Source organism: Solea senegalensis, linkage group LG8, assembly GCF_019176455.1.
Source record: "Solea senegalensis isolate Sse05_10M linkage group LG8, IFAPA_SoseM_1, whole genome shotgun sequence".
Lineage (NCBI taxonomy): Eukaryota > Metazoa > Chordata > Actinopteri > Pleuronectiformes > Soleidae > Solea > Solea senegalensis.
Genome location: NC_058028.1, coordinates 18,857,198 through 18,881,777, shown reverse-complemented (window position 1 = coordinate 18,881,777; position 24,580 = coordinate 18,857,198). Strand labels below are relative to the sequence as shown.

General features: G+C 42.8%; 3 protein-coding genes across 3 annotated transcripts; 1 reads left to right on the top strand and 2 right to left on the bottom strand.

Annotated features, from left to right (window-relative positions):
* The first annotated feature begins 666 nt into the window (after positions 1-666).
* LOC122773251 (dapper homolog 3-like) lies at positions 667-15,425 on the top strand. Its single transcript, XM_044031771.1, has 4 exons — positions 667-4,100; positions 11,500-11,632; positions 11,991-12,101; positions 13,115-15,425. The coding sequence occupies exons 1-4, from the start codon at positions 3,870-3,872 to the stop codon at positions 14,611-14,613; spliced, it is 1,974 nt and encodes a 657-aa protein (XP_043887706.1). The 5' UTR covers positions 667-3,869; the 3' UTR covers positions 14,614-15,425.
* A 735-nt stretch (positions 15,426-16,160) lies between these two features.
* Positions 16,161-17,969, bottom strand: LOC122773252 (C5a anaphylatoxin chemotactic receptor 1). Its single transcript, XM_044031772.1, has 2 exons — positions 17,895-17,969; positions 16,161-17,678 (listed from the first exon to the last, which is right to left on the bottom strand). The coding sequence occupies exon 2, from the start codon at positions 17,664-17,666 to the stop codon at positions 16,620-16,622; it is 1,047 nt and encodes a 348-aa protein (XP_043887707.1). The 5' UTR covers positions 17,667-17,678; positions 17,895-17,969; the 3' UTR covers positions 16,161-16,619.
* Positions 17,970-18,447: 478 nt separating this feature from the next.
* Positions 18,448-24,067, bottom strand: lbhl (LBH regulator of WNT signaling pathway, like). Its single transcript, XM_044031773.1, has 4 exons — positions 23,855-24,067; positions 21,128-21,203; positions 20,533-20,842; positions 18,448-19,403 (listed from the first exon to the last, which is right to left on the bottom strand). The coding sequence occupies exons 2-4, from the start codon at positions 21,158-21,160 to the stop codon at positions 19,333-19,335; spliced, it is 414 nt and encodes a 137-aa protein (XP_043887708.1). The 5' UTR covers positions 21,161-21,203; positions 23,855-24,067; the 3' UTR covers positions 18,448-19,332.
* Between the last annotated feature and the right edge of the window lie 513 nt (positions 24,068-24,580).

Genomic DNA, 24,580 nt, shown 5'->3' with positions numbered 1-24,580 from the left:
TAAGAAAAACTTCCTCAAGTAAAAAAAAAAAAAAAAAGGAAAGCGAAAGAGAAGCACTTTAAGGCCTTTCAGGTAAAGAATGATCAAGAGAAATGGCAGGGGTTTAGTTTGGAGGTAAATGTGGGCATGAGGAGAGAGTTACTGGTGTGTTTTTATTTAATTTAACAACTACACCGTGTAATGTACAACTTCCAAACTCATTACAAGAGCTGGATTTTAATCCCGCTGGTTTGTTACTGCTCAGAAATGGTTACATTTGCCTAAATTGAATATTATTGAGTTGATTTGAATCTTCCAGAGGAAATCCCAAACAAAGCAACTCCACTGTGAGGTCTGACACACTGTCAAGTGTGTGTGACTTGTATAAGGGAAGCGTATCTTTAGAGGGTGCCAGAGTGCAGCGTTACTGAATGATTTACTGACAAAAAGCTTCAGGACTGGACACTTGCTGTTTCTGTGTGTTACACTGGAAAGAGATGATGTCATGAAAAACTCATGGAAAACCATAAGACCCGAATGTGACTGGAAATGTTTTCTGTTTTATAGAAATCACTTTCACAATCCCAATGACACTGAACGATTCTAGTGAAGTTGTGCTTCATGTATCTGATGGTACAAAAAAAAAATGTATTTATGAAATGGCTGAAATGCTTTAAAGAGTTTGTTTTTAAGGTGATAAAGTTGTATTTTTTTTCCTCTTCCTTTTCTTTTTCAAATGATCATATAACTATTTTTTTGGTCTAAAGGAGTCAAAAATCTTCAATAGTTTTGGAAGGAGACATTAAAGCCGTATTTCCACTAAGCTGTACAGTTATATGTTCAGTTTGCCATCGTTTGTCGAGAGTTACGTTGTGAATGGTACTAAAATGACTGATCCATACTGTCCCACGTTTTGTCCCCCTTCTGCTGGGGCTCCTGTGAGACACAGTGCTGTCCCAGTCTGTGGAATGTCAGACTGATGTCAAACACACAAAACCTTCCATTTTTAACGTGGGCCGTGCGTTACGACAGCGTGAGGCTCCCGCGTGGTTTGTGTTGTCGTGTCACCGTGCAGCGGTAACTCGTGGAGATGTGTCCCATTCCTCTTTGTTTCATTTAGTCACGTGCTGGACTGTGTTTTGCCGGTATGATGTCACACTGTGTACAGTATGTACGTGGATGGCGAGGCTGTTGTCATCCCACTTACTCGCCCCACTGAACGTGACTGCACTGCACCGCTTGGTGGAAAGGCAGCTTATCAATGCTGAGGTGTGTTTTGGTTTGATCCTGTGTTTGTACTTCACTGTCGAGGCTGAGTGGAATGGTGAAGTGCACTAAAAATCCAATATTCGATCCAATAGACTCTCACAGCAGACCGGATTTCAATCCCATAAGTCTCCACGCTTACACATTTGTTTGCCATCGTCATTCGCTACAAATTCCACGTTTTGTCGTTGTTACCAGCAAATTCCATTCAAGCACATCAATCAGTGATTCTTTCCATTTTCCTTTCCTTGCTGTCACTGCACAACCTGTGGCACCGAGGTGAACTGAGAGTTCTTAGATGCTACTATACTGACGATTTAACGAATTGAGCACCTCATTTGCCGTATCGATTGGCATCTGTCTTGCCATCGCAGAGCCAGAAAGACAACAGTGCCACTCATGCAACAACAGTACTAAAGGAATAGCCGTGGTTCAGACACACACACACACACACACACACACACAACCTTCTAATGAATGACCACTGATCAAACCCATAGCAACTGCTCTTCTTCAAGTGTGTCTTCTACTGGTGTAGTTTCTGTTCAGCAAGAATTCTACTGTATGTTGATTTATTTTATTTCTTTCTTTTTTTTTAATGTTTTGATCTCTTTAGAGAGACTTTTAGTGAACTTTATACATGAGATAAATATACTGTAAGTATATGTTATGTGTATCTGCAGTGTGCACACCACACACACTGACAAACGAATCCGGCCTGCGCTGCGCGCGGGTTTTGATTTGCCGATGACTTTGCCTCATATAGAATGACGATAAAAGTGGCTTCCTGGTACATGTGAAGTAAAGACTGGAAGTATGAATAAAAAAAAAACATTGAACAGAAAGTGTTTGCTTTTGAGACTCGACATTTTGCTTGTTCCACTTTTAGGATGAAAGAGGGCATTTGGATTTGAATAAATCCCACTTATTTCCTCTTCACTGTCATAGAGAGGGGCTTTTCATGTTTTCTTTACAGTGAGTATGTTTGTGCTTTACAGTAGAGTAATACAGAGGAAGCTTGTATGAGATGAAATATTAATCTGGTACTGCACTTTAACAAAGTCTAATGAAAAGGTAATAAAACATTGATGTTGCATATTGTTACTTTGGTATAGGAGCTATAGCCGGTGTAGTGCCGAAAAGAGACTGCTTGCCGAAAAAGGACTGCCCCCGACGGGAACGTGCATCAGTTCAGAGGAAGTAAGCTTAGGTCTACTCTAGATATAATATACGGGTCAGCTGGCAGGTGCAGCACCGAGAGAAATGTTTTTTTTGTCCTGTAGCCTGTGAAGAAAGAAAGAAGACAATGTTTTAATGTCATATTAGATAGCAATCATATAACACATAATGAGAAATCAGTAAGTGCTATCAGAGGTGGGTAATAACTAGTTACATTTATTTAAGTAACTTTTTGGATAACTTGTACTTTTAAGAGTATAATTATGAATACAATAATGCACTGTGTATATAGAACTGTTAACTGTAACGGATTGCCTTTACATTCTGCATAACATTCTCTGTGTTTGCCAGGCACATGTACAGTGAACTTTGCTTTCGGCAGGGCCTGCCCGAAAAGTGACTGCACCCTATAAGTCTTTATTGCAAGGAGTGATATTGACCAAATTCACTGTACATGCACCTGGTTTCCTCTACTGTTCATGCTGAGAAGACAGAGCATGTAACCCCTACCAATCCAGAGTTATAAGGTACATTATTATATCTTGATTATTACTTAGTTATTTACTTACATTCCTGGACAGAAAACGTCAGAAATAGGTTTTAGTGGTTGAATGTTATGGTCAGAGCAGTCTAGTGAGCCAGCTCACATTCGGGTGAATTTAGTGAATTTAGTTATTTGCCAAATAAATAATAATGAAAATGTTTTGTTAGGTGGTCAAATAAATAATGCATCAACAACAGTTGTAAGATAAAAGTGCTACTAATCAGAATTTAAACAATAAATATATATTAAATAAAAAAAACATTCTAAAATAATTGTATTTAATAGTATAATGTTGCACTATACATAGCTTCCTCATGTTATTCCTGTCTAATATCTGCATCCATTTCACATGTTTTGCTTTTTCTCCACAGGTTCAATGTGATTCATGTAGAACATCCTTCGCCATGCTCCTACATGGTGTCTTTAAATCCTTCGTGGTAATAAAACGCCATTATTTTCGCCACTGCCACAGACATAAACCTTGCCCCGAAGTTCTCCATTAGTCGCAGGCCAAGATTGGAAGAGGATGGGTGAGGTCGACGCGTCACTGCCATGAATCAAGGGGGATGGGACAGCGTTACACTGTTGGCCTCTCGCATCCAATCAAGGCTGAGTCTGAGTGTGCACAGTGGATGTGGATGTGGATGTGCCTGGGCGCAGAGGGCGGAGCTCTGCCGCTGCGTTTGACAGCTGCGAAACAGAAAATGAATAGCGCATAAAACGCTCTGGGAAAGCATGCCGCTCCAAGGCAACCACACCATCACAGGGAATGAGATGCAGCATGGCCCTGTGTAGCGCGAGAGTGCCCTCGTAAATCTGGGCCACTTGGACAACTTCAGAAAACAGAAAATATAATAAGCTTTTATTATTGCAGCAGGTATTCCTGGAACTCGTGGAGGGCATGCACCGCGCGTTCTCCTTCCCGCTGACTGTGGAGCGCAGTCGGACCAAGGAGCGTCTGGAGGCGAGTCTGGCCGGACTGTGTGAGCTGGAGCTCCGCAAGCAGAGGCAGGAGTGTCTTGTGCTGGGAGCGCTGTCTCTGGGGGAGCCGCTGTCCCAGCACAGATCCACGGGAGAGCTGGCGTGTTTCAGCAGCTGGGGACAGGAAAACTTGACACTCAGGCGCCAACTGGTAAGAACTTATAATGTTGACTGGATTCCAGCATGTTTACTTCACACCATGTTACCCCACCCTGTGGCGATGAACCCTGCTTTACCCCCTTGCATCATGTATCACAGCAGCCCGACATAGTTTTGAATACCTAAGCGTATCCTCATTGTAATCTGCTTGACCGTTGCGTGGACTCTTGGTGCGGGCTGCGCCCTTTGTGTGGATGTGACCTCTATGTGCGAAAAAAAGTAACTCAACTTGATTAATAGGCTGCTTCCATGAAAGGATGTGGTGCGTCTCTGCGCTTCAGGCTGAGATTTATGCCTGTGGGTAACGAAATCAGGGGGTGGAGCAGCCGCCGTTTGTGGCACAAACCCACTCTTTAATGGCCCATTGTTCCCTCATCACGGACTTTTGTAGCTTTTACTACTTAACAAGCTCTTATTTGTGTTCTCTGCACATCATAAAGGAGTGAGTTATTCCTTCTCCTTGGATGTTGCTGTTGAGGCCAACATTTTTATGTCATAATTATCTGCGCCTTTCTTCGTCGGAGCTCAATCCAAGTTGCGTCCAATATGTTCCAGTGAGGCGCAGCAGCGGTGCCGACATTAACATGAGAATGAAACAGTGGGATGACCGAGATTAATGAAAGTTCCTGTATGAAAGAATTTATACAGCAGCAGTTTTGCGCATCCGTGAGCCAACTCTAAACTGGCTGGGTTTATTATAGTGTGTATTTGTGCTGAATCTGGTATACATGAAATGCATTACTTTATTCTTGGGTGTGATTGGTTTCCTCGTGTGTTTGTTTGGCTGCTGCTTTTGCGCGAAAGTGTCTCAACATTGCTACATGGGAATCCATTATTAAAGAGGTGAGAAAGAAATTAAATCAGCCGCCTCCTCTTCTCCCTCCTCCCTCCTTCCTTGTCCTCCGCCGGCGGCTCAACAATAGGCGCATATGGAGCAGAATACTAATGATGCCAGCCGAGGCCCCAGTGAGAGGTTAAGACGCATAGGTGGCCTTGTACTCTGGGTATTTGGCACATTATATGGACACTATTTATCTTTGCCTTAATGAGTCTGAGCCATCTGAGCTCGTGCACTGGAGACATGACACATGATGGAGAACAAAGATGCTCAGAAAACCAATTCAGAAGAAATACATGCGGGTCAAGTGTTTCCAGTGAGCCACGCGCAGCAGTTTTAAATCCACGTCCACTGGTGTTGGCGGAGCTGTCAACGCGCTCCATCCACGCACATGACGGCAAACAGGAGAAGTGACACGCTGTTTCCCCGCAGGGCAAGATATGTTCCCTGTTTTCATTTTCTGAGCAACGCGTCTGCAGATCGATGTTTAATAACTGCTGTGCCTCCCCGAGCGCGTGAGTAATTACACGGTGGGGAAATTCCTGAGAGGATATTTGTTTGCCCTACAGGACTGAAATTAAAGTCTCACATTGACTCAAACTATCAATGCACAACACCTGATCCCGAGACTGTCAGGTTAAAGTCTCCGAAACTGCGTGTGCGTCCGTGGAGCTGCCTTGAACATGAAGTTGGCCCCAGACAGACATTTTTACAGTGACTGTTGGAGGTGTTGACAGCTGTGGGGCCACGCAGCAGCTGGGAAAGCATGCTGTGTGTGTGTGTGTGTGTGTGTGTGTGTGTGTGGACACAGAAGATGAGGAGGATATATGAATTATATAACATCCAAACTTCAACCATGCTGTGGTGTTAAATTTGCTCTTAATCCAATATTACTAATGAACTCAGAGACGAAATGTATTGCTCTCAAAACAAGCACAGTTCCAGTCACATAACACATGAACTCAAGAACATTATATAATAAAATAATGTATTAATGAAAGACCATACTCCACAGCAATACAATGTTAGAACAACATGAATGATCCAATCAAAATCAATGATTATTTACAATTGTGCAGTGTGGCATTAGCTTATTTCTTTATGATAGATTCAATAACAGAGAGTGGATTTACAGAAAACCCAGCATGGGGACAGGGTCTGTGTATGAAAACATGTGCATGTTCCCTGTGTTCCATATATGCTTGTGCCTTCGCTGAGCCACTTGGTCATCATCGACCAGGACGTGTGTCCTTGTGTCAAGACAGCAGTACATCATTAGTGGGAGCACAGAGCTGTGAGTCTGCACAGCGGTGGTAGATCAGCCAAATGGATCACTAGGTGGTTTCCTCTGCTTTGTTCTGCCACAACAGTATGGAGGGGGAATAAAAAAATCATCTTTGCCTTCTTTGTGCACATCGGTACAGGGGATATGTGCATCTGAATGGTTATAAATGCACACACACACACAGAAACTAGGTTGTCCAGTGCACATTTGCAAACTGCAGACAACACATGAGACAGACTCCAATCTGGTCCCATAGACGTCAGACCCAAGCGTGAACCACTGCTCACTTTAGCCGCCCTGCTTACAAGTTAAAGTGTAAGAAGGACAGAGTCACAATTAGCCGATTAAGCCACTCGTGATGATTATGTAAACACTGTGTGCAGCTTTGTGTGCAAATCCAACCTCTGTCTAATCAGACACTGCCATTAAAATGTGATTCACCTCATTAAAATAATTCATCAAAGTGTCCATATGTGTGTTTTCTGGCCTTCCACAGTCCTCTTCTGTGTGGAGTCAGTCACAACGGTGCTTTAATTATAGAGGGTCCAGCAGTGCGGCTCCATGCCTCATGTGTGCTGTTCCATATATTCCTACACCTCAAAGACCTCTTTACAGAAGCCAAGATCTGTATCTCCTCCCTCGTCTTGTAGACAGATAACAGAATCACAAGCCTGTTTACTTTCCTTTATTTTCGTCTGCACTCATCAGCTGCTGCTCATGATCTAACAGGTGATAACGGGAAGAAATCAATCATAATATTGTCCCGGATTCACCTGCAGGTCATTCTGTTTCACTGTCGGAGCCAGTGTGTTGTGTACACCCACTGTGTAACAGCATAATGTCTAGGTGAGGGTGGCTGCAACGTGTCCTCTGTGTCTTCCCCATCCCCCATCAGGCTCCAGCAGAGGATGCAGTTAAACAGAAATGACACAGTGTGCAGTGTCAGGGAACCAGTCAGAGACTATTAATAATAGAGTGCAATCAAAGACCAGCCTGCACAATGCTCCCTCAAGCGTCCCCTAAAGCCACGCCATCAAAATGTCTAATTCTTTTTAATTGGTTTGGTTTTTTTTTTTTCTTTTTCACATTTTTATTGTGTTTCCTGCAGCACCGTAATGAAATGAGACACACGATGGCTTCTTCGGCGCATGTTCAGTTGCAGGCACGGCCGAAAAAGACGCATGCAAGCAATCAATTGTGTGGAACATCATCATTGATTAATTGATTTCCAGTAGTCCCTCCTCCTCCTCCTCCCAGTGATTTCTCAAGCCCACAACCACTACCTAAGACAAAGCTGCTCACTCTTTGTTTCTATTGATGTCGCCTCACTAACGCTTTGTTTATAGTAACACAATGAGCACCTTTGTCGGGACAAAAGGAACGACAGTGTTTGTGGTGAAGTTACGTAGGAAGCATAGGTTAGCTCGGGTCAATTGCCTCTCAGCAGTATTTGCATTATGACCTCATTTCGTCTGCGGGACAAAGGAGTCAGGGCTCCTGCACTGACTGGAGCGAATGACCACAAAGATCTCACCAAAGGAACATCAGTTTTCCTGTTTAAAGGTCCAGTGCGAGGTATTATTGGCATGATGAATATACTACCCCTACGTTTATGTTTGTATACGTGTAGAATCATCACTTTAAAATGAAATTCATTTGGTTAAAATAACTTTTGACAAGGGCCTTGCAACCGGCCGTGACATCACCCATGAAGATCTGAGCTCCTGATCTGTGTCATGTTGAGGTTTTACAGATTTGAACCGTCTCGTATTGGACGATATCAGCTGTCAGTCACACTGGTGTCCACTCACATATATATATTGTACTTTATGGTCTATTTTCCTCTAAATAGGAACGTAATTTACAAAATCGACATTCATGTTCTATTGAAGAAGAGCTGAAACTAGTGATTAAGCGCATTAACTCCTCAGGGAATGTTAACTGACATTAGAAATCCACTGAGAAGTTCATTTTCCCGTTGACTTTCATTGGAACAAAGGTCTTTTTGCAACCAGCGGAGTCGCCCTCCTTGCGGGTATGTCGTATATTTTTGCTTTAACGTTGCTTTATTGTCCCTCCAGGCTTGTTGCAGACATAGCTGAGACGGCTGCTCAGCAGTGTGACAAACTGCACTTCCTGGTGATTACCCATCAGTAGGCTCTCTCTCTCTCTCTACATTTCCACTTTCCATAGGCAGTAGTGTTAAATAGAATAGAATAGAATGCCTTTATTGTCATTATACAAGTTGTACAACGAGATTTACTTGACTTCACCTTGAAAGTGCATACAGCTAACAACGAAGAACAATAACAACAACAACAACAACAACCAGTGTATGGGTCAAGGACATTAAAAAGAAAAAGTGACCCTAGTTAACGTGAGGTGGGTTTTCAGTTGCAGCGTACTACATTAAAGGATATACAGCCATCATTCTTATTGCACAATATGAAATAGCAGGTCTGTATCAGGGTTTAAATATAAAAAGTGCATTTCTATGAGACGTGACCCATAGCAGGGTATAAAAAATAATAAATAAGACTATTTCCACAGTGTGAAGTGTTTTTTTTAACAGTATATGAAATATAGAAATATAAATATCACAGTGTGAGATATGATTTTAGCAGCATATAGAATATAAATATCACAGAGTGAAATGTAATTTTGCAGTATATAAAAATAGAAATATAAACATTTACACAGTATGAAAGTGATTTTAGCAGGGTACCATTTAAAAATACAGATATTGCACAGTTGGAATGTAATTTAAGCAGGATAAAAATCTGTATATACAATATAAGTAGTGCACAGTATATAAGTATTGCATAGTGTGGAGTAAATTATTAAATAAATAAGCATTTCAGCATGAAATGTAGAGTATTGCACATGCCAGAATGTGTGAGAGTATGTGGTAGAGGTAGGATGGTCAGTGCATGTCCATGTTCAGTGTGGTTATGGCTCTGGGGAAGAAGCTGTCCTTAAGTCTATTTGTCCGAGCTCGGACACACCTGTAGCGTCTGCCAGAGGGCAGCATGTCGAACAGATGAAAGCCGGGGTGGGAACTGTCCTTAACAATGTTCCTCGCTCTGTTCAGGCAGCGAGAGTGGTAAATGTCCTTTAGGGAGGGGAGAGTGCAGCCGATGATCCTCTGTGCTGCGTTGATGACTCTCTGAAGACCCTTCCTGTCTGCTTCAGTGCAGCTGGCGTACCACACTGTGATGCAGTACAGCAGCAGGCTCTCTATGGAAGAGCGGTAGAAGTTCACCAGCAGCTTCTCATCCAGGTTGTGAGAAAGACACACAGACGTATGGACACGGTGCTCAGGACGTGCAGGAGACTGACAGGTGCTTCATCACGAGAGGTGTAGCAAGTGTCACCGTAACGAGAACATGCTCAACTTGTGGTAATGAAGTGTGTGTGTTCCTGCAACTCTTTCTTTATTTTAAAAAAATATGGACTTGGACCATTACACTGGAGATAGATATACTGCAGATATAGATATAGAAATTTGTATTGAGCTCAACAAGGCTAGACCAGTGGTTGATAAATATTTATTTTGGTCCTTTCAGAAAGCCATATATTTAAAGAGACCGCATTACAGTAGTAGCAGTATCAGCACACACTGGGATGTTTTCCTTTCTTAGTGTATTCAGCAGTGCAATATTGTTAGGGACCTGCGTGTTAAAGGTACATGTGTGTGTTTGGTGTGTGTTTCTGAGCTGTATGTATGGTGAATATTAAGTGCATTAACTAAATCGACTTGTATATCAAGTCGAAGTATACATACTGTCACTGGTAAAAGATTATATAACATTCTCTCTTTTGCTGCGAGGGAAGATATATTGATGCAGTGGATTAATAATGAGAGACCTTCAGTCAAATTTTAGGATGTAAGATCGTATTTGAGCAGGTTCCTTTGGAATATCTTACAAATCCTCTACATAACAGAGTAGACCAGTTCTTGTAAAGTCTGGCGACCCTGTTTGAACTTGTCTTCTACTTTTATACAAGGAGTCTCCTGAATCTGTGATATGTTTGTAGTGTAGACTGTTGAAATGAGCCATGTGTTGTTTCAGTTTTTAGTTTTGTTCTGTTTGGTTTGTTATGGGTGTTTTTTTGTAAAAAGGAGAAATTGAAAAAAACACTGTAGTTACCTGGTAAAAATGAAAATGGGTATTAGAAAAGCATTGTGATGAAAAAAAGTTTTGTTTGTTGTTGATTTATGATATATTTGTCAGTTATAATACGACAAATCCACCAATTTGACCATACTGTGAGTATTTGTCTGTATGTGTGTGTGTGCGTGTGTGTGTGTGTGTGTGTGTCTTTGCCCCACACCACTTACAGACCCATGAGAGAACATCCCCCTACCCTTCACTCACCCTTGAATTATTCATTACCAAACTGACTGCTTCCTCTCTAAGCTTACTTACGTAAGAGAGCCCACTGACAGATATGGATTCTGTAAAGATGCACTTGAGTGATGACCTGTGATAACCACATGTTTATTTGAGTAAATAGTGAAGCACAGTTTCCATCTGACCTGTGGTTTTATCTTTTTTTGTTGACATTTTGCGTGTTCTTCTTTGATGGTAATTTTTTTTTTCATCCACATTGGTAGAAAAAAAATCCTCGCACAAATTGAAATGACAGTTGCTCTCTTGTCATATTATTATGCTGATTAATTATTATGATGAGTTCTGGGCAAAATAATGCTTTTATTTGAATTTTATTGTAGAAATTAGGGGTGGGTCAAAATATCGTTTTGGTGATATATCGTCGTCTTTCTTCGTGCAATACGATAATCGATCGCACTTTTAAGGTTATGTTTTCTTCAGTTTGACAGATACCGTGATGTATATACTATATGATTGATCACAGAATCACTGTATCGGTGTATTATTGGTATTGTGGACCATGTATCGTGTATCGTATTGTATTTTGAGACACCCTGTGATTCCCACCCCTTGTAGAAATAGATGCAGCTCATTTATGCATAAACACAAAACACTTATAGGAATAAAAATGTAAGAGCTTATGTCAACAGCCGTTAATGAGATCAGGTGCAGCTGGAGGAAAAAAGCAATAAAGGATTCACACCTCAGCGTCTGCCTGTAGCATTTCATCATCTGACAAAATAACCCATGTCAAAATGTTGCTTTGTTGTGGGAATCGCTTACCCTCTATTAAGGCATCTATTCCCAGCACAGTGCAATCAAACACGGCATCAAAAAAGCGATCTGAGCATGTGTGTACTTGTGTGTGTTACAGAGTGCTCTTCAGAGTTCCCCATGGGGCCTGATGCAGGCACTGGAACAGCAGGTGGGAGAGCTGAGGATCGACACAGACGACGGATGTTATGATGGAGCTCAAGGAGACACGGGCGACAGCCGGCCGAGCTCTGGTACTTCCACTCTTTTAATCCACACATGACTTTCAAAATGTGCACTTTGTCATTTACTCACTTCCAACCCAGTCGTGTAGCGACTTTTTGCATGAGACTCTTGCTCTATACAACAGAAGTCATGTTTATGTGTAACCTACCTGCATAGAGTTTGTAATTTTCCTCTGCTCGTGTTGTTATTTTTTGCCTCAGTTGCTTGTAATTTTGTTTTCATGCTCTGTTAGTGAAATGTGGTGAGACACCGTCTGCATGAAGCAGCATATTTTTAGACGACTGGAACAATCAGTGGGCTGTAATAAATGGGAGAGTCATCTCACTCTCTCTCTCTCTGCCTCTCTGCCTCTGTAATTGCACGTAGGTTTCTATGAGTCAAGTGAGGGTCAGTCACCAAGAGGAAGATCTTTCTCCACTGAGCCCGCAGAGACCGCCTCCTCCTGGAGTTACACCAATGACAGGCCAAAGTCTGTGGGTAAGGAAAGCTTCACGTACTGCATACCCTCTGATTAAATCACAACATGCTTTCTTCTATTCTTGTTCTTTTTATGCATTTAAAAAAAAAAAAACATGGTAGATTTATTATTCATCCACAACGTTCAACTGGCTGTGTCTAATTTAGGCTGTCACCAATGAAAACACACATGTATTATAATGTTTACCTCAAGTTACCAGACCAGGAGGAGAAGGGCTGGAGTCATTTTGGAGCTATATGTCACACCTTGTGGAGCTCTACATTGTAGAAACGCCAGACCAATATTATCTCTGGTCTGATGTCTTTTAAATCAAAGAACAGAACTTTAACCTTTAGTGCTCACGCGGTACGGATCTGTGCCGCAGGTGCACCCATGGTAAATTGCCCTGGCAATAATACACAACTCCTTATATGGACATCCGGGGTTTTTTCTTCTTCTTATGTGTTGTTGAGTCAAAGTTGTGATTAAACTGTTTTTCTTTTCTTTTTGTTCATAAAAATGAACCAAGTGAACTTTGAACTTTTTGCTCAGGTGTTTTTATATAATTTTCATATGTTCATCAGATTGCATAGGTTGTGCTGGAAAAAAAGGATATAAGACAGTCGATATTACACATTCTTATACCCTCTGTACCACACTGTACCTTTAAACATAGTAATGAGAAAAAACAGCTGAAATTCTCTGTGTTCTAAGGGTTAATTGAAAGTAAAACAGCAGGGTCACCTTCAGCTGGACACTTTGACCCACTTTTGACCCCTCAATACCAAGCAACCTATGAACTTGTAATCATGTCATATGCAGGACATGCTGATCTTGGTGTGTTTAAACCCCATTTGAATGCTGCATATTTGTAATATGGTCTTGTATTTACCAAAAAAGAAAGGACCACAATATAAACGCACAGACGAGTGTGTTTATGTCGTGACTTCTAACTGATATAAATATTGGTTCTCCTTTCTAATGCAAATACCCTGTACCTTATATCATGTGACAACTTCCTGTCTGTCATCAGGAGACCCTGTCATGTTGAATGGAGAGGTGGATATGCCAGTGGTGCACACCACTCTACCCCGTTCTTTCTCTGCCCCTTACCCACCTCTGGAGGGCATCGCTGAGGAGGGCTCAACAGTGGACTCCTGGCAGCTGGACTCCACCACATACAACCAAACCTGGCAGCCCATGGAGGACCAGGTCACTGAGGAGGACTACCAGCAGGCTTTAAGAGTTGAGAACTACATCCTGAGTCTCATCCAGCGCCACACACTCTCACCGAGACCGTGTCAGCCTCGCACCACCCTGAGCCCTGACCTCCCATATTGCAGTACCTCTGGACACAACTCACTACACAGGAGAACCCCTTCTCTTACGACAGAGCAGCGCCTTCCTGACCTCCAGCTACACCGCCATATTGACCTTTCGGCAGACCCTAAGAGCCAGAGCTGGGGTTGTGACCAGCGAGAGGGGGAGGCCTGTGGAGGAGAGGCCCCATCTTTGGAGGAGGACTGTTATCTGGCTCTGCCCTACCCCCAGTCCAGGCCAAACTCCCTGGCTGGGAGGCTACCATCACCTCTGCCCTCCCTGGACCCCAAATGTGGTGTTGGGGCTCTTGACCTTTGTTGTGAACCCGCATCCCCCCAGCATTATCTACATCCTCAACCCCCTATTCATCACAAGCACAATTTAGTAAGTGCTCAGTTTATCCCTGGACAAGCCAGCCATGCTCCTGTCCGCTCACCCAGACACTACAACCTAGAGCAGCCTAAACCCAGGCGAGCGGTTGTGTCTCCTGACCACCCCACCTCCAAGTCTAGAACCTCCAAAAAGAGCCACAACGAGCGACAGAAATCCAAGAAATCAAACAGTAAAACCAATCGATCCCAGTCAGAAAACAGTCTCCTGAGCCAGCGAGTGCTGCCTGAGCGCAGATACAGCACCACAGAGAGGCACCAAGACAGAGAACAGAACCAAGGCCAGGTCGCCAGACCACAGGTTGGCAGCAACAGCCACAGTGTGTGTCAACGCTGGTGCTCCAACCTGGAGCTCAGCCAGGATGAAGGGGAGCCCCGTGCAGTGCAGGCACATAGGCGACCAACTCGAAAAGCTCACCATGTTCACTCAAATCTCCATTCCCAAACACAGGACCACCATCAGCAGCAGCAGCCAACTGAACGCTGGCACTCTGACGTTCAGGAGAGAGCACCTCTCTGTCAGGGAGAGGAGGGCTACGCCGGTCCCGCCCCCATCGAGTCCGAGTCCAGCATGAGTGAGGTGTATTCCCCAGCCTCCAGCTCACTGTCCAGTGACTCAGATGAGAGTGGGGGGCTGGTATGGCCACAGCAGCTGCCACCTCGCTTTGTTTCGACCTCCTCCTCATCCTCGCCTTCACCGCAGGCCACGGCCAACGCCCCAACTCAACCAAAAGCCTTTGTCAAGATCAAGGCCTCTCATGCTCTCAAGAAGAAGATCCTCAGATTCCGCTCAGGGTCCCTCAAAGTCATGACCACTGTATGAGGACAAGCCCATAACCTTCACCACGGAGCTGAGCCATTTTCACAGCAACGTTGTGGCTGTTACTTTCGGTCGCTATCAAAATAGAGTCTACTTTCTACCTACCTCCATTCTTTGTGTCGTGAGAGACATGATTAAAGTCCTGCTGTCTGCAGGGATGTCATTTCTCTTGTATACAACAGCCATCATTATTATTAATCTGCATTATTAGACTAATGCAGATTATCCTGCTTTAATTAACTGATATGATGCCCAGGTACGTCACACTGACACTTAATATGTTGCCATGTTTTTTTTTCTTTTTTTCATATCGGTTTTTTTCATACAACTCTAGATTTCTGGTTGATTCATTCGGACAGCGGAGAGTTGGCCACACACAGACCTTACATCAGCTCACTTGACTGACGAATTCATTGTTCAAAGTTTCAATTCTTGCTAAACACCACTCACTCGCTCATTGTCAACCGCCTTACACTGCACATGATGGTCGCCTGGAGCCAATCCCGGGAAAGGATGGGTTCACCTTGGACCAGGGCCAACGTATAGAGATGCACAGCCATTCCCTCTCACACTCACACCTACAGTCAGAGAACCTGGAGAAAGCCCACATGCACACAGGGAGAACATGCAAACTCCACACAGAACGGCTGGGATTCGATCCGGTGATCGGTGACCTTCTTGCTGTGCGGCAACAATGCTAGCCACTACTACACAATGTAAATATGTATGTTTTTTTTGTATATGCCGTCATGTGGCCTTGTTTGGAATGAATGTAGTTTTTAAATAAAGGCAATGTCACTCTTAATTTTAGAACACACTTTTATGGTTTTTTTATTAATTCACTCACTCACTCACTCACTCAGTCATTCGCTCATCTTCTATCGCTTTATCCTTCACTGTTGCCAATCCCAGCTGACACAGGGTGAAAGGACAGGTTGCCAGTCCATCACAGGGACACACAGAGATAAAACAACCATCCACTCTCACACTCACACCTATGGTCAATTTATGGCGTGTTTCTACGAATCGACTCGCCTCGCCATGGCACAGTCATTTTGCTTTTTCATTAGCGATAGTGCTTTTTTTAGTACCTGCTCAGACGAGGTTCATTCGTTGGTCAGTGCCGTCACAGGAGGAGGCAAAAGAATCAAACCGAACTGTAGATCAGTTAAAAAGACTTAACAAGTCATTTAGCACAGAAATGTCTAAAATCTCATCATTTAACAGAGGAATCTGGTGTATTTAGCGACAGCACTGCTGATAGCCTGCGATCACTTGACCTGTGGGAGGAAACCGGAGAACACTAAGAAAACCTACACACACACAGGGAGAACATGCAAACTCCACACAGAAAGGCCCTTAACTGACCAAGATTTGACCCGGTGACCTTCTTGCGGTGAAGTGACAGTGCTAGCCACTACTCCACAATGTAAATATGTATGTTTTTTTGTATTTGCCATCATGTGGCCTTGTTTGGAATGAATGTAGTTTTTAAATAAAGGCAATGTCACTCTTAATTTTAATACATCAACACACTTTTATAGTTTTTTTATTATTATTCTTTAAACAGGTAAAAAAATAATCATACATTTACAGCAGGATTGTTTAAAAACATGCATTCATTGTATAAACTGACTAGAGCTCATATAATCTCAGTTTAAATCTGTTTAATCTCTTCTGTGACCTGTATCTATTGTTATTGGGCTCAGTGAGACTTTAACACTGAAACAATGACTGCCAGTTAAGAGGCCCAGCACTGTTTGCATGTGGCTCCCTCTAGTGGTCAGAGCTGCAGATCAGAACTGTCATTGAGGAACAAAAAAAAACACAGTTTGCAAATTAGCTTCCTCATTTTTGTGTCACTAAGCAAAATTCTCACCACAAAGCGCTTCATAACAGCATATGATGTGTCCGTAAAGACCGAACTCCAAACTCTAAAGCTTTAGTTCTGAGAATCTGAACTTTAAACTGCAGGACTACTGTGAGACTATAACAAAGTTAATACACCATCAGATTCGAGTAATTTCCTTTCCCGAGCTCGAGCTTTTGGTATCAGTTGTAGCAATGCTGTTCCTGCCTGCCTGTGTGTCCTCGCTGATGAAGTGCAGTATGTTGCGAAGGGAGCGGTTCATGCTGTCTTTGAAGCCTCGGCCCAGACACACGTACAGCAGAGGGTTGAGGCAACTGTTGAAATATGCGAGGCAGATTGCTAAAACCTGTGCCAGGTAAAGCTTGGGCCTGTGAGGAGAAACCCGAGGGGTCACCAACGTAAGGAAGTCCACAATGTGCAGAGGGAGCCAGCACAAGAAGAAGCTCAGCACCACAGCAATGATGATCCTCCGTGTCCGCTTGGAGCGGGTCCGACCTCGTGTCAGGCCCCTCTGTGTTCTCTTGTACACCACCAAGTGACAGATAACAATCACCATGAATGGGAGGACGAATCCCAAAAGGAACTGAACGGATGTGACGACCCAGGCACTGGTTGCATTGTTCACTGTCAGACACTCTCGCTTCTCTTCACCTGCTTTGATCTGCCTGGTGTAGACAAACTGGGGGATGCTGACAATCAGGGACAGGCACCAGACGGTAACACAGCCACAGATGGCCTGCCTTGGTCGTCTGTTGTTCTGGCACCAAACGGGCTTGCTGACCATCAACCAGCGATCCACGCTGATCAAAACCAGCTGCAGGATGCTGCAGTACATCACCAGGTAAAACAGGCCCTTCACCAGCGTGCAGGCCAGTGCACCAAAGTGCCAGTGATCGTCGTGTGCTAACGGGACCATGAGCAGAGGGAGGGAGAGGCAGCACAGAAGGTCAGCCAGGGCGAGGTTGAGGAACCACAGTGACGTGACAGAGCGGGGCATGCAGTACCCCGTCACCCACACCACCACAGCGTTCCCAGGGACACCCAGCAGGACCACAAGGCCATAGAGGATCAGAGCCACTATCTGGATTGGTTGAATCTTTGGTGGCACAATGTCAGTAGGAAATACGGGCAAAGTGTAATTATCGTCATATGAAGATAGGTTATCCAGGCCCAGATCAAAATCCATTATGTGCGAGAGCTGTAGATTTAGAATACAGAATTGCAACCTGTTTAAATCACATGAACAGATGAACAACGGACAATAGATTCTAGTGTAATTTAAGTTCAATTATTTTCTAAAACAAAAACTAGGTCAAATCACAAATAAATGCCAATGTCAAATCACAAATAAAGTTGATTATATTTAAATCACCTGACAAAGTAATAAATGAAATTTGGTAATATTTGAACTTACATGTTCAGCGGTCGGCGCAGCGGTTAAAGTTGTGCTCACACTTGTAACAGGAAAACACAAGGCTGTTCTGCTTTTAAGTGTGTCTTGCATAAGCCCATCCTTCATGCACACACCTACAAACACTCTAACCCCCAAAGCAAAGAAAGTGGCAGGACTATTTCAATAAAGTGATTTTTAAATTATGCATACATCCTTAGCAATGCATTTTTAATATTTATTAATGTATTGTTGCTAAATGTCCTTCCATTTGTTTACTTTGAAGTTAAACTGTATTCATTAAGACTTAGAACGTCTCCTCCATGCATTTGTGACTAGGTGTGGTCTCAGTACACATTTGCAGCAATTACAACCGTGTAGTTGTGTTATTCCTGCTTCATGAAGTCTTCTGCTTATCTATTCAGTGCATCTGTTCTGGATTTTTACATCGTTCACCTTCCTTACAAATATTGTGAATTGAAATGTTCTGCATATGGTTTTCCATATTCCATCGTAATTTGTGATTGATCTTATATTAGAGTAACTCCTTAACGTAGAATAAAGCAACAGTCCGGAAGACTTTATTCATTTATTTATTTTAATAATCATTTTATAATAACACAACAACTTTTTCCATTTATATAAATTCTTCACAAATCAGGCTACTCACAAAATACTGTATTACTACACATTTTTATCAGTCTTACTTGCGTGACGAAAAATAAATAGAGCTGCCCTTCTTTTTTTACGAAATAAGCATTACAGTGCCTCTTTTGGGTCAAATATTCAAGTATCAGTCATCATTTGTCATTCCCATGATGCATGATGAGTCGTCCGCCTTGTGATTAAAAATGACATCTTAAAAAAAAAAAAAAAAATCAAGAAAAATCTAAAACAACGTGGGTTGATTCTAGGAACAGCCAATAAATGGGGTAAAATGCTGATCTTGAAGCAAATGAAGACATTTAGTTACTGGGTTCGGTCTGAATCAGAGATGACGCATAGATAATGAGCAAAAGATGAAGACAGTTTGTTGACATGCTCGGATGTCATCTTAATGTCATCTGTGAGCCCTTTAAAATTAGGAAACAACTAGGGAAATGAAACACAAAGCCACAATGTCAGCAAAAGGTTTCCCACAAGTTCAGAAAGAAACACACAGCAAAGACATTATATTGCTCAATTATTCCCAACGTCAGTGAGCTGTGACTTAAGTGTGTGTGAGAATGTGTTTGCCTTCACTCACTGTAATACAGCTTAGAGCATGAATTCACAGTTGGCAACAGTTGCCATGTGCGTTTGTGTATCAGTGTATAACACTTGTGTAGTGTTTGTATTAACATTTTGTTTTAGGTCACACTTTGCCTAATCTCGGTTGCTAAATTTGCTACGTTTTCTTCTCAAACTTGATGAGGATGCTTCCTCTTGAGTCATCCGAGGTGCAGCTCAGTCAGCAGTTGAGTCAGTTGAAGGCTGAAGTGCTGCTCGGTGGAAGTGTGGGGGTGTCGTCTCGAAATGCGTCCGACTGAAGGTCTGCGTGAAAACAAGAGACACACTCTTACAAGCACAGTGGCGTCCTTGTCACGCTAACACTGAGATCATGCAGCTCCCACTCATGTAAGACATAAAAGCTATATTTTGTGACAAAACAAATGGATATTCTCATATAAACTTCTTTCTTTCACACAAAGTAAATATTATATTTGTGGTTTTTGATCGCCGTTTTCTGCAGATCTGGCTTTTTCACTTTTTCATTTTCAAGTTTTAATTCTAAGTCCCAAGGCAGTTGGGCAGAAACCATCAGTCCCTGCTACATTGTCCCTTACCCTAAAATGAACCATTACAGCTGAATACCTAACCCTAACTCTTACCCTAACCTAAACCCAATTCTAACCCTAAAACCACCCCCACCCCAAAAAGCCCTTTAAAAGACCAGCCATAATGTCCTTACTCTGTATGGATATTTGGTCCTCACAAAGCCAGAAACACAAGAACACACACACATACAATTCACCTTTGACCAAAAAAGGGCAAACAGCAAGCCACAGAAACTGTGACTCTCTATGATTCTAATGTACATTCATACTGTATTCGAAAGACATTTAGCGCTGTGGCGACTAAAAAAATAGGAAGATTACAAAGAACTAAAAGAGAGCAAACCGTTGAGAGCCCCACCTATATTTGTGCAGCCACAAATGTTTGAAGCAGACAGAAATGAACGTTTCATCTGCTGTTTGCCTGAAAATCCTCACTCCTGAAGTCACTGTGGAGTCAAACCTGTGTCCTTCAGTGACAGACCAAGGATTTCACTTGGTTTAAGTTTTTCTAGCACACTCGCTGGTTCATTCCTTTTCGCCATGTCAATCAGAAGATCTTCATCTTCCTAAATATCTCACTTGCAGAGGGAAATGTCTTGTTAAAAATAGAATCACTCTTTACATCTTGCTGAACACTGCATTTCAGATTCCCCTTTCTTAATTTGAAGTGGATGCTCCAAATATGTCCAGTGACTTCCTCTTTCTCTCCTTTTCCTTTTTATTTTACCTTTTTTTACTGCTGTAATTACACAGGGTTTTTCTGTTGGTGAAAGAAACCCAGTAGTTTATATTTACTGTTTAAAAAATTGACTATAAAGTAGAGAGTATGAAAACATTCAGCTCACCAATGAGCGTCAAGCCTTGGTGCTGGTTCAGTATAACTGACGTTTCCTCCTCCCCCTCCTCCTCCTCTTCTTCCTCCTCTCCCCACTCTGCAATATTAGCCGGGGGTATGCACTGCTCCAAGAACAGGTCCTCGTCATCGTCATCCAGGTCCAAGTTCTCCGGAGGCCAGCGCAGCTCCCCGCTCTCCACCTCGCTCACCTCCGTGGGCTCCACCACAATGGAGGGGAGACGTTCTCTCCCAAGTTCCTGCTCCGGGCTGCTCAAGGACGTGTCTGGACCCAGGATGATCTCAACAGGGTCAGGGAAGATCTGAAGGAGAAGGCAGAAGAGGGCAGGCTGTGAATTCGGTAGGAAAGCCACACGGCTTTTCAGTCAGGGAAGAGCAACATGCTCCAGTCTTGCGCTTATTTTTCAAAGAGTTCAAAGCTAGAAGCCTATATTGTTGTTTTTCAACAGGTGAACATTGGAAGTTGTTTACTTATTGTTTCAGCAACCCTGTAATAATCTTGTTCTGGTTTGATTAACTATTGGATTGGTAAGAAAACAACAGAATAATGAGAGAATCTGGTATGATAGTATGATGATGGAACACACCTGGAATGGCAATCTCTCATCTGTCCTTTTCATGTCTTCACAGTTTGTGTCCTGGCTGAATGTCTCCGGTGTTGCTCTGCAGAGTGTGGATATAATGAGAGTAGAACATAACAATACAGATCCAATTCTAGCATGGACGCTTTATCTCCATTTTGTTTCCTTTGCACATCCACTTTACTCTCTTTATTTATTTGACTGGAAGGATGGATAAAAGCACTGTTCTTTCTTAACTAAATGTAACCAGTGTTTGTCCCTGGTTAGGCTTCCATAGAATAATTACCAATAATTACATTACCACAAACTAATAAAATAAAATAGACATCAACAATTAACAATATAACCAAGGCTATCACAATTAACATTCACCGATGACTTGAGACAGTGCTTCTAATAATGACTAAAATCAAGATTACTTAGCTCAAGTCCAGTGTTCACAGATTTGCCATTTTTAAGCCAGAGTTTTGTTTCTCAGTTAAAAGCTTCAAACGGTTAAAAAAGGTGATTTCTGATGGCTGAGTTTGCCAGATCTATGCACTTTTCATTTAAAATCCCTGCACACCATTTAAATTATTCTTTAAATGTGGAAACTCTTAGACATAGAAAATCCCCTTTAGAAATACGTTTTAGTAACAACATTGTGATAACACTTCAGAATCAGAATGTGTTGGTTTTAGGTTATTTTGTTTTATCTCAACATCAACATCCTGTGTTGATTTGGATGAATCGGAATGATATCATCAGAATCCAAAGTTTCTAGCTTTTGGTTGGTCTTACGTGTCAGGGCCAGTGAGCAGGAGACAAACACGCTGAAATGCAGTCATAGTCTGGATTAGAACAGAGCTATAATACGGATTGATACCAATATGGATTAAATCCTCTGATGCTCATATTTCAGTCTGACTGAATCAAACCTATGAGCCTCTGTGTTACATCAGAGCCACTACAGTATTAGCATTCCCTTTACAAACCAAAGTCCTGCATGCTTTCTTTCAGCTGATCCTGCAACCTTTATCAATGCACTGCATCGAGTGGTCATCGACTGTTTCAGACAGAAGCACACGCCTGCGTCCATATCTAAACTCATTCTATTTAAAGTCTCTACAAGAGCTAACAGGGGGGATTAAGTAGAACTGAGGATCTGCCTGAATCCTCTTTTCATCCTTCTCTCCTGCCCCCTCTCCTTCTTCCCTGCTGTGTAGTGTTTGCTCACTCTGTTTAAGTACCAATCATGGCGCATTTTCGCCCTGAGACATGCCGCGATGACACCGTCGCTCGAGCTTTAAGCAAAAATGACAAAATCTTGTTTCTGGTACTTTTTGATATCAGTGTACAACACGTACGCCTCCGTCTCTCCATGTACTAGTCAAATGATTTGTTTCTGACATCTTGTAAACCCACTGCAAGAACATGCTTGATCTTATCTCCATGACTCTTGCACGCGTGCACATTTTTCTGTACAGCGTTCTCAGTGAGGACACACGTAGACATAGACCTTTAGCCCTTAACCTTAACCTTAGCCATCACAAATTAATGCTTAATCCTAACACCCTCAACCTAAAAATCTTAACCCATTAACGGCCCTTTAAAGGTGTGACAGAATGTCAGGACTAGCTATATTGCCCTCACATTCACAAAAGTCCTTGTTTAATATGGCTTATAAATGTTTTTAGTACACACACACAGTTTGCGTTTGTCTCTCTATAGCTGTGAGGACACTCATAGACATAATGCATTCCTTAGCCCCAAAAACCATCACCATGCCTAACCCCAAACCACCTAACCTAAACCAAAACCAAGATTCTAAACCTTGTTGTGTGCCAAACAGGAAATGTGTAAAGATACCATCACCATCAAAGTATCGTCCTTTATCTCACCTTCTCTTCCACTCACTCAGAATGAATTGTTCGGGACATCATTTACTTTAACAGATTCCGAGTTCATTTATTACGGCAAACGAAGAAACACTAAGTCAGTTTACACAACAGATAAAACGAGGACACCCTGTTCTCATCTCAACAAGACCAGCTTTAGGAGGAGTCTGTCATTTTTTTTGACCCACTTGTGAGCGAGTGCACGCCGCTGCTACAATGTTCAATTTCTGATATTATGCTGCTGACAAATGTGGCACGATAAGCTGTGTGTGTGTGTGTGTGTGTGTGTGTGTGTGCGCGCCACCTGGGATGGAAACTTTCAGCAGCTATTATGATGAAGAAGCTTAACCTCCATGTAATCCCACACATATACACTGCCTGTGAACACCTGCACACTGCAGCTCAGTCAACAGTCAGTCTTTGTTTGCGCGCCACCGCGCTCTGTTTTCTTATTTAGAAATGCTGTGCATAAAACAGTGAATATAGTGTTACAACCCCAAGCTATATGACCAGTGAAACATGCACCTGGGTGTTGACAGCTGAGCTATTATCAGAGCCATCAGGAGGATGTGGCTCTGAGAACGTTTCTTTGCAACATGTCGTTTTTAAATGCACCTTACGAAAGAGTGCGGAGGAAACTCTGAAGAAACATTGACCCTGGGTTTTTCCACTTTGATCTAAACAATTTTAACTTCAAAGGATTTTTAAATAAGCATTTATATATTCAGGATGACCTGATCTCATAACCTTCAGAAACATATTCTGATACAAACATCCTTTCACACATGCAGAGAGAGAGACAGGTTAGCACAAGTATTCTTGTTTGGACCCTGCATTGACCCCCATGTCCTCTTACCCCTCAGGTGCAGTCAGACAGATGTCTTCTCCATCTTGGCACAGGTCCACCGTGGCGAAGCTCGGCTCCTCCACAATGAGTGGCGGTGACTCGAGTGGGGGTGAGCTCCCACTGCCTTCCCCCTCCGCAGAGCCCTCAGCGAGGCTTGTGGCCTCCAGGGCGAAGCCTGGCTTGTGGGTTGCTTGAACCCTCAGAGTTTCCAAACCTTTAGAAGATGGTCAGGTGGTTGAGGTGTGCCTGGTGTCCTTTTACAGTCAGAGCAGCACCATGTCACTCGTCCAGATCAGTGCTGAGTCTGCCTGCTTGCCCACAGCCGACATGCACTCACCAGTCTCCTGTGTATCCCACTTCCTTCCTTGTGTCTCTCTCAATACCCCTCCCTGTCCCACCCCACCCCACCCCACTGCCAGGCTTTGGATTAGCGTCTCTTTCGATTACAGAGGCTGGGTAGGTGACGTCAGCCAGGCTTGACGGTCTACTCTGATGAGTTGGCACACTGGGTCGTTTGGTGCATCTGTGAGGAAACACATATATATACAGTATATACTGTATAGGGCACACAGACTGTTGATGGAGGCTCAACCAACAGACTATAACTGCTCACAAAATAATCATGGATATTTTATTAATGACTTACCTTCTATATTCTCCAACATCTGTCAGTTTGTCGCTCTCTCTTTCCCTCCCTCTTATTTTTCAACTGTGTGTTGCTGCTCCGTGTGTGGA